This window comes from Talpa europaea (assembly GCF_964194135.1).
Source record: "Talpa europaea genome assembly, chromosome: 12".
NCBI classification, from domain to species: domain Eukaryota; kingdom Metazoa; phylum Chordata; class Mammalia; order Eulipotyphla; family Talpidae; genus Talpa; species Talpa europaea.
In genome coordinates, this window is record NC_140079.1 from 9738417 (window position 1) to 9748196 (window position 9780).

The 9780-nt window shown below is 51.5% G+C and overlaps 1 protein-coding gene across 6 annotated transcripts in view; it reads left to right on the forward strand.

Annotated features, from left to right (window-relative positions):
* UHRF1 (ubiquitin like with PHD and ring finger domains 1) overlaps window positions 1-8650 on the forward strand; it is a gene marked incomplete at both ends in the record, with an annotated part of 34258 nt that extends 25608 nt beyond the window's left edge. For 2 of the 6 annotated variants that reach the window (XM_084249235.1, XM_084249237.1), the window contains 6 exons: window positions 1079-1241; window positions 1346-1483; window positions 3017-3176; window positions 3259-3413; window positions 4996-5100; window positions 8504-8650. In XM_084249235.1, coding sequence (XP_084105361.1) covers window positions 1079-1241; window positions 1346-1483; window positions 3017-3176; window positions 3259-3413; window positions 4996-5100; window positions 8504-8650 — 868 coding nt within the window. Of the gene's footprint in view, window positions 1-1078; window positions 1242-1345; window positions 1484-3016; window positions 3193-3255; window positions 3414-4995; window positions 5101-8503 lie in introns of all 6 variants that reach the window. The other 4 variants (XM_084249239.1, XM_084249236.1, XM_084249238.1 and 1 more) reach the window with 4 other exon arrangements.
* Window positions 8651-9780: the final 1130 nt, after the last annotated feature.

Consider the following 9780-nt stretch of genomic DNA (forward strand, 5'->3'; position numbering starts at 1 on the left):
TTTGCAAACCCCAAGTCATGCCAACAGTATTCCACTATTGGTAGAAATATATATTTCTGGGAAGTTTCCCTCTCTTCTATAGAACCTTGCGTCTGTCTTTACTCATGACCCTAAAGATCCACATTGAAAAGACCCTATAGGTCATGATTGACAGGAGGTGAGAATTTCATGTGTCTTGTTTACTAAAAGAACAAAATAGCAATAGAAAATAAGGAAGAGTCCATTGTAGTACATTCTTTTCTCTAATGGAATATTTTAATTTGAGTAGACGTTAAAAATTCCATTTTTGGAGAGGTGTAATGACGTGAGGAACTGCTCATGCGCTTACTTTAAGTGCTCAGATGCAAAGCACCATGAAATCCATTCCTCACATGTGCTTGTGCAGAGAGAACAATGTCTCGTGGCGGCTAGTTTTTCTTTCATCCCCGAGGAAGCAGTCCCATTGCGTCAGTGGCGAGCCTGACCTCTGCCCTGGTCACCCGGCCTCGGTGGCCCTGCTGGGACAGACCTGCTGGCCAGGCATGTGCTTTTGCGCCGCCTCTTTTCTTTGTCACGCTGGATCTTAGCCAAAAGCCCGAGAAGCAATGCCTCTTCTCCTCCTGATGGCCTCTTACCTGGTGGTGTGTTAGTGTCCTGTGACACCAGTAACAAAATACCCTGAACCTGGGGTTTTAAGAGCAGTAGGAATTTCCCCTTGCACAGTTCTCTGTGCCCAAAGTCTGAAATCAAGGTGACAGCAAGGCTGTGCTCCCCTGAAACCTGGAGAGTCCCTCTTCCCACTCCTTGACTCTCGTAGCTGCTAGCAATCCTAGCAGCCTCATGGCTTCCAGACACATCCTCAGCCCTCATCCTCCATCTTCCCATGGCCTCCCTGCTGGTGTGTGCCTAGATTTCCCTTTGCATATAGGATACTGGTCATGAGCTTTAGGGCCCCCTTCATCCATTCTGGCTTGAACTCCTTCTGCAAGCACCCTGTTTCCAAAGGCTGTGCTCACAGGTTCTAGGGCTTAGGACTGGGCCTCTCTTCTTGGGAAATGCAGCCCAACTACAATGCACAGGTTCCTGCCTCTCCCCGCAGGGCGCTGGCTCTGAACTGCAGTGCCCCCATCAACGACCGCAAAGGGGCTGAGGCCAAGGACTGGAGGTCAGGGAAGCCGGTCAGGGTGGTGCGGAATGTCAAGGGCGGCAAGCACAGCAAGTATGCCCCCGCTGAGGGCAACCGGTATGACGGCATCTACAAAGTGAGTGCTCTTGCCTGCTGGGGGAGGGGAGGGAAGCCATGGCCCCTCTGTTGTGGCCACCAAGGGTTTGAGATGTCTCTGACCTTGGTCCTCACTTCCTCCAGGTCGTGAGGTACTGGCCCGAGAAGGGGAAATCTGGCTTTCTGGTGTGGCGCTATCTCCTGCGGAGAGATGACGATGAACCCGGCCCCTGGACCAAGGAAGGGAAGGACCGGATCAAGAAGCTGGGGCTGACCATGCAGGTGCGGCCTGGCTGGACTCACTGGGGTGTGGGGGTGCCAGCTCTGCCCTCTCCTGGCCGTTAGTGTCTGGTGGTCATGGGCTTGTCGTGATGGGTCAGCTTCTGGGGCTCATGACAGCAGCCAGCCCAAGTATTGGTTCCAGGCCTGAAGCGCTCCTGGGTTTCTCCCATTCCAGATTCCAAACAGCTGTCACCTTGCTGCCTGAGGCCTTTCTCTTCCTTAGCTGGTGGACACTGGCACCAGCTGGTCGTGTTTTTGCCTCTTTATGTCTTTCCATTCACAGTTTTACAGTTCTAATCTAGACTTCGTTATCACAGTATTAGAAGAGGAGCTTGTCCAAAATTAGTTTGGAATCCAGTCTCCTCTGCTCTTCACTCGGCCCTATTTCTCCCCCTTCCCCTCAAAAGTAAACCCCAACTTACAAAGAGAAAAAAACAAGCAGGGACAAACCAGCCAAAATCTTGAAATAGAGAGCACTGGATGTGAAGATAGAAGGAATAGCCCCTCGGAGCAATTGCTCACCTCTTCATAGCAACAGACTCTTCCAGAGTTTACCCAAAGCGGGAATACAGCTCTTTTGCACTATAATTATGGTATTTTCTGTTCATTATGGTGAGATGCTCTACAGCTGATAAATTGTTGTGGGACTATTTAAGGAATCTTAATTGCTATTGAGAGTCTGCTAGTGCCTACGCCCTGGGGGTGGGGGGGGGTCACAGCAAGTTGCCTTTTGAACATGTTTGTACCACAGGGAATTTCAGAAGCTGAGGTGGGTGGGGGAAGTAGCCTGGGGACCCTGGGACAGGGCATCAGCTTCAGCTGGAAATAGGGTTCTGATTTATGACTTCAATCATCATTGCGACTTAATGTTGCTAAATATCTGTAGACATTTCTTGATGTCACATCTGGCAGTCAGACAGGACTGTGTAGGGTCCTTAGAGGTGGAGTCTGAATAACTGTTAGAGTCTGAGGACCCCACGATGCATCAGAATCTTGGTTGGGGTATGGATTGGCAAGCTAAGGCCCTGGGGCCAGTTGTTTCACTCACTTATGCGCATGCCTGCTTTTGAATAATAGTCAAGCTCTCACTATTTCCCACAAAGCTGGAAATTTTTACTCTTTGGCTCCTGTTGGAAAAGTATTCCTGCCCCTAACTTAATTAAATAAGATAATAAACCTATCTTATTTGCCTACTCTGTTGCTAAGCATCTGCTAATACTAAGCATTATCTCATTTAATACCTTACCTCCACCCTGCCTGGCGGATGGTACCTGAGGCCTTTATTCCAGGTAAATGGCTGCTATTAGTGAGCTATTGCCGGAGACACCAGGCTGAGTAGGGGAGGCCCCTGAGCTGGGTCAGATCATGGTGTCTCTAAGGGCTGGGAGGGAGTGGCAAGGAGGTGAGTATGATAGGGAGGTGGCAGGAAGCACAAAGAGGTGCCAGGTGGTGGGGGAGGATGCCTCCCGCCCCTAAGGAGACCCAGGTGACTGGGACTGAAGCTTGCTCTTCACCACCTGTCCCCCTGCACAGTATCCTGAAGGCTATTTGGAGGCCCTGGCCAGGAAGGAGAAAGAGAAGGAGAACCGCAAGAGGGTGGCTGAGGACACGGAGGAGGAGGAGGAGGAGGAGGAGGACGAGGCCTTCACGTCCCCCAAGAAGGGCAAGGGCAAGCGGAAGAGCAAATCCACAGGTGGGCGCCCGCGCGTGTCCCCGCGGGTTGTCACCAGGTGGGGGTCCCCCGCTGCCCTCACCCACCCTTTCTGTCCTAGCAGGTGGCAAATCCAGCAGTGGGTCCCCTCGAGGGACACCCAAGAAAAGCAAAGTAGAGCCCTACAGCCTCACGGCACAGCAGAGCAGCCTCATCAAGGAGGACAAGAGCAACGCCAAGCTGTGGAATGAGATCCAGAGGTCGCTCAAGGACGGCCCGGTGAGCCCCGCAGGGCCTGGCGGCCTCTGTGGCCCCTCGCGCATGTGTGTATGTGCTTGTGTGTGTGTAGATGTAACATGAAATTAACCATCCTGACCTATTGAAGTTCACCCACGTTAAACACGGTCACATGGCTGTGCAGCGTCCTCACCATCCAGTCCCAGAACTTTCTCATAGTTCCTGACCAAAACTGTCCCCATTAAACACTAGCTCCCACCTTTCCCCGCCCCGCCCCCACCATCCACTCCTGCCTGTATGGATGTGACTCCTCTGGGGACCTGGTACAGTGGAGTCGGTGTTTGTTTGTTTGTGTCTAGATTATCTTATTTACGGTGCTTTTGAGGCCCACCACGTCAGCTAATGCCTTGGTGTCCTCTGCCATAGGAACTGCTATCCTTGAGTCAACCCAAACCCTATGAGCCCTGGGCCGGCTGCCTGTTCCTGCCGATGTCCTCCTGCTGGACTCTTTCTGGTCATTCCTTTGTAGGGCTTGTGCCTTCCCACATCCTCCCTAGAGCACTTCCTCCCTCCCTTCTTGACTCAGCCTCTTCCCCCTGTGGCTGCACTTACAAATGTGTCTTCAGGAATTAAAACCCAGATGTAGGCAGGCTGGCTCCTCTTGAGGCTCCATGGGATCCCCTTTCCAGCCTCTTAGAGATACCCCTTTCCTGAGCTCAGGCCCTTCCTCTGTCCTCACAGCCAGCAGCGCAGCCTCTTTCTGTCTCTCTGCATCAAATCCTCCTCCTCCTGTTATAGGACAGGGAGAGGGGCAGCCCACTCCCTCTATAAGGAACCTCATGGGGACACCAGGGCCCCGGGGATCCAGGATGCTCCTTACCTCAGGGGTCTCAACTTCATCCCCACTGCAAAGACGCTTTTGCCATGTGAGGTGACATGTCCACGAGCCCCAGATGTGACGTGGGTGTGTTGGGGGCCACAATTCAGCCACCTCATGTCCTGCAGGCCACCCTCTCTGTGGCGCCCTCTGACCCCAGCATTGCAGGGCAGCTCCCACCCTCCCCACACCCCACCTTCCTGCTGTTCTCCCCCATGTGCTGCTCAGCGTCTCTGTCTCCATCTGTTCCGCCTCGGGTCTCTTACCCTGGGCTCCAGGTCCCTGTATTTAACCCACCACTGGGCCCTGGCTGTTGAGCTGATGGACCCTGGCTGTGCCCTGGGGTTGGCTGCTCCCGCTCAGGGCCTTTCACCATAACTCCGGCCTGTCTCAGCGCAAGGAGGGGACCTGGGCACGGCTGCGCCTCCCTGGGCCTCCTCTTTTCTCTCTTAAAATGGGCATCCAGGGGGAGGGATTATGGTCAAAATAAGGGGGGTGGGAACTGTATGGGGACTATAATCAAGATGAAAATGCATGCATTGTTCAAAAATGAAAAATGATGTAAAAAATATATAAAAGAAACAAAGAAAAAGAAAAGAAAAATAGAAAAAAAAAGTGGGCATCACAACCATTCTCTCCTCCTGGGGGTGGGGGCCAAGGGATGTAATTCAGGCCCTGGGCCAGTGCTTCGCGGGAGAACCCCTGGAGGGTGGTGGTTATCTGGCTCATGTGTGGGCTTTCCTTTAGTTTCAGAAATTCCTGAGCAAAGTGGAGGAAACGTTCCAGTGCATCTGTTGCCAGGAACTGGTGTTCCGCCCAATCACAACCGTTTGTCAGCATAACGTGTGCAAGGTGAGAAGGGTGGAAAGTGGGGCTTTCTGTTCTGGAAGTGGCCGAGGGATCCCGGGGGGGGCAGGGGGTGGAGATGACCCGAAGCCCTGCCACTGCTGACGTAGGCTTGTCTGCATTGCTGCTTCTCTCCGGGGCTCCAGGCCCTTCTCGGGGCCTTGCTGTCTGTTTTCTGGCGGCCTGCTGGTCTTTATCATGGACGCCCATCGCCCCACTCCCCTGTGCCTGCCCTCCAGGCTTCCTCAGTGCTCTGGGATAAAACACAAACTTTCTGCCTGGGCCTCCCCAGCCCTCTGCTGTCCCTTCAATGAACTCTTGCCTGTCTCCATTAGGATCCATTGGCTGGTTCTCACCTCCCCTCTGGAACATCCCCCCAGCCTTCTACTTGCCTGGGGCTCCAGGTGGGAGAGAATGGGGAACAGTTCTATCCTCTGTGATCTGGACATAAAAAGTGACTAAGTGTGATGTGGGCCAGGATGGGGAAGTTTAGGTATCTGTGCCCAAGAGGAGCAGGAGGGATGCAGAATGTCATATGCAGAAGCCTGGCCAGGCAGGAGGTTGGAACAGCTGGGGCTGGTAGGGAGCAAGGGGCTGGGGAGCTGAACCATGCAGTGGAGGTTGCAGTCTCTGGCCCTTGGTTAGTCTTAAGAGGAAAACCACCGGATTAAACGAGGTTGAGAGTGGCTGAGATGGCACTTGACTGGTTTCTTATCCTGGCACTGGCTGACATCCGGACCAGATCATTCTTGTTTTTGCTGGAGGCATCCTGAGCATGTTGGGGGTGCTGAGCAGCATCTCTGACTCCCTCTACCTGGTGCCAGGAGCATCCCCAATGCTCCTGGCTTTCTCCTGCAGGTGTCCAGTTGAGCAATGCTGATGTTTATCCGTGGTTTCTTTGCGGTGTCCTCTGGCCAGAGTTGGTCAGTAGGGACTGAAGGGCAGTGCAGGCAGGCGGTTTTGTAAGGGTCTCTTCCCACCTCCCAGTCACCTTTGGTCTGAGCTGTTGGAAGTTTTGCTTTCAGTCTTGACAATCTGCCTTGCAGGGGAGGGACTGAGACCACTGTGAGGAATAGGGCCTCCAGGCCCTTTGCCGTTCTACCTTCAGGTCCAGCTAATCCGCTCTGTAGCCTGAGTTCCCCTAGGTGAATGCCTTTGTGTAGCCTGAGGATAGGCTCAGAGGCTTGTTGCAAAAGGGTGAGAGTTCTGAGGATCAGCAGGCAGTTTCACTCCTGCCTCTGTCCCCACTGGCTGTGGAATTGGAAACCACCTGCCCACTCTGCTTCAGTTGCCCCGGTGAAAGGGGTGCGTTTACCCCTTGAGTGGCTTCTGGCTCCGTGAGGCCCATGCTGAAGTGCTCCAGGCCTGCGTGCGGGCAGGAGGCGCAGAGGAGCTTGCAGAAGGTCATGTCTGGCTGGCTCTGTGAGGATGGAGCAGATTGCTGGGATTCCAGGGCACGGAACGTCCTGGAGTCAGGCTGGCCCACTGTGCAAGCGCCATGCCACTAGGCAGGAGGAGGGACACTACTAGCATTTATGTGTCTGTCCCATCTGTCCATGTTACCATCACTACTTCTCTCAGGAGCTCAGTATCTGAGGAGTTATGGGAAAGCAGCTCTAGCCAGATGTCCCTGCACCTGATATTTTTGCTCTATTAAGTTATAAATGTACTATCATAATCGTTAAAGGTGCACGTCAGCGTGGCATTAAATACATTCACATTGTCGTTCAGCCATCCCTACCCTCCGTCTCCAGAACTTCCTCATCTTCCTACACTGTATCTCTGTCTTCATTAAACACTAACTCCCCTCCCCAGCTCCTGGCACTTACCTTCTACTTCCTGTCTCTCTGGATGTGACTCTAGGAAGTGCTTGTGAGTGGGGTCACATGATCCTTAACAATATCTTCAAGGTTCATCCACCTAGCATGTGTCAGAATTTCCTTTTTTTTTTTTTTTTTTAGATTTATTTATTTATTTATACATATAAGCACTAGGTACAGTCAGAAGTGCGGGAGGGTGAGAGGATTCACCAGAGACAGAGCAGGGAACAGAACAGGCAGACTGACGAAATACACTGCTGAGGGGAGCAGCGGGTGGCAGGAGAGGTCTGTGCACCATGTGGGACCCTCGCCCCGCGGCCGGGCATTGAACTGGGGCTGCAAGGCTGCGGACAGCTTCACAGCCCAGCGCTCAACCGCTGTGCCACTGGGGGAGGCCCCAGAATTTCCTCTTTAAGGCTGAATTGTATTCTGTTGTATGGCTGGACCACGTTCTGCGTATCCCCTCATCCATCCATGGACGCTGGGCTTGTTTCTATCTTTTGACCATTGTGAATCATTCTGCCATCCACAACCTGAGTTTGAATGAATACCTGAGTCTTAGTCATGTTGAGCAGAAAGAACTACCTTTTGTCCTGTTATCAAGGCTAGAGCCTGTACTGAAAAGAGAATTCAGGAGTTTTTTAAAAATAGGAAGCAAAAGCAGCAGCCTGCACGGGGCAGTGGTCTTCAGGTGTCATGTGCAGGCAGCTACATGCCTACCTGTGTGCGTTGACTCTGGCCAGCTGTATGGTGTCTTCCTGATTGGGAAGTTGACTCTTCTGGACCCATCAGCCACACAACCCTGTTTCTACCTGACTTTGCCCACTAGGCAGCAGTTGGCTGAGAATTGAGTTTGAACCTAGAAACCTGGCTCTCCCACCAACATTTCTTCCTCTTCCCCCCTTCTCATAATGCATGTTTATTGAGCACCTGCTAAGTATCGGGTCCTTAGTGCTTATGCTGGGAGTGTCAGAAACCACAGGGAACGTCTGGGTCTGGTCTATTTCACGCAGGCATGCTGCGTTCACACTTAGCTTACTGACAGGACACATCGTAGGCGACTTGGTCATTGTTCAAATGTCATTGAGTGTAGTTACGCAAACCGAGATGGTACACCCTATTATACACCCTATTATGCACCTAGGCTAGATGGTACAGCCAGTAGGGATGACTGTCATCAGTGTGGTCCATCATTGACCAAGACATCATTAAGTGACACATGACTGTAGTAAACAAGATGATTCCAGAAGGTGGAGATGCTGTGTTGGAGACCACCAGGGTGAGAGGATAGGACTGATGGTAGTGGGGCTGCCTCTGGTGCCACAGGTCACTAGGGAAGGCCCTCTGAGGGGGTGAGTGGGGTCCAGGCCTAAGCCAGGGGGCACACTGTCATGTGGTGTGACCTGCAAGTGTGAAGGCCTGGCAGCCAGGATAAGCTTGAAGTCTGAGGGCCCCTGGGGAGGCCAGATAAGTGGTAGAAAGTGCGACTGGGGCCGGCCTCTGGATGCTGTGGGCAGTCAGTGATTGCTCCAGATTCCTCCCCGGGACAGGGGTGGCAAGACTGTGCATCTCCCTGCCCTCTCTCGTAGGATTGCTTGGACAGATCCTTCAGGGCACAGGTGTTCAGCTGCCCGGCTTGCCGCTACGACCTGGGCCGAAGCTACTCCATGCAGGTGAACCAGCCGCTGCAGACCGTCCTCAATCAGCTCTTCCCTGGCTACGGCAACGGACGGTGATCCTCAAGCACTTGTCACCGGGCGTTTTTTTGGAAACCCCTTTTAAAAGGGATCTTTATCCCTTTCTTTTGTTTTTAGCAGGCTAACTTAAACATGTAGCTTTTCCCTCTACTTCCTCAAAAGCCTTGTCTTCCTGGTTTTGTTTCTTTTTTCTTTTTTGTAACTATAAAATTTCAGGAATTTGTATTATGGTTAAGAGAAAGAAAGTTGGACTTCTCAAGTGTTTTATTTGGGATTTTAAAAAACATAAAGCCTACATTTTATCAGCAAAAAAATTTTTTTTTCTGGAGATGGAATTAGAAATGACTTGGCGTGAAGGCCGCTTACGTTCTCAATGTCAAGTTCTTCAGAAGTTCCTGCCGTTGACTAGCAAGAAAGGGACCTGCTGCTCAGATCAATCTTTTCAAGATTTGTGGTTTTGGCCCTCAAAGGTGAAAGCAGGCACATCTCCCTGACTACCTTTTTCCATCTCTTCATCACCTTTTAACATCAGACAGATGTGCCCTGTGGTGGTCCTGGGTGGCCTGGCCGTCATCCGTCCAGAAGTTGTTGAAAGTAAAGAGGAAAAATCCTGCCTGGCCCAGTCTGAACTCTTGCCATGAAGCCATCCCCACTGGTCTGCTTTTGTGTTTAAGATCCGCACGCCCAGTCCTCTGTCTGTGTGAACAGAGAGTCGAGGGCACCCGTAACTACCTCTGCTGGACTCCTCCACGTGGGGGCTGGGCGTGCCCCGCCCGGAACACGCCGGAAGCAGACGCATGAAGCCATGTTTAAGTGCCTTGGGTTCTTTCTTTCTTTCTAAACATGGGGGCTTTTTTTTTTTTTTTTTTTTTTAAGCACTGAATTGTCAAAAATGCCAACCAGATTATAAAGCTGGTCAACCCATTCTTTCCAATACTGGGTGAGTATTTGGGGATGGTTTGAGTTTTGTGATACTTTAATAATTGAAATTTCAACCCACCAATTGAGAATTTACAAGAGGGGATTTTTTTTCTTTGTAATGAACACTTTCTAAATGAAATTTTTTTTTGTAGTTACTGTATATGTACCAAGAAAGCTATATAACTTAGGGTTTGGTTGTTTTTGTTTTTTGGGATGGATTTGTTAATTTTTCTAACTTTACCAAAGTT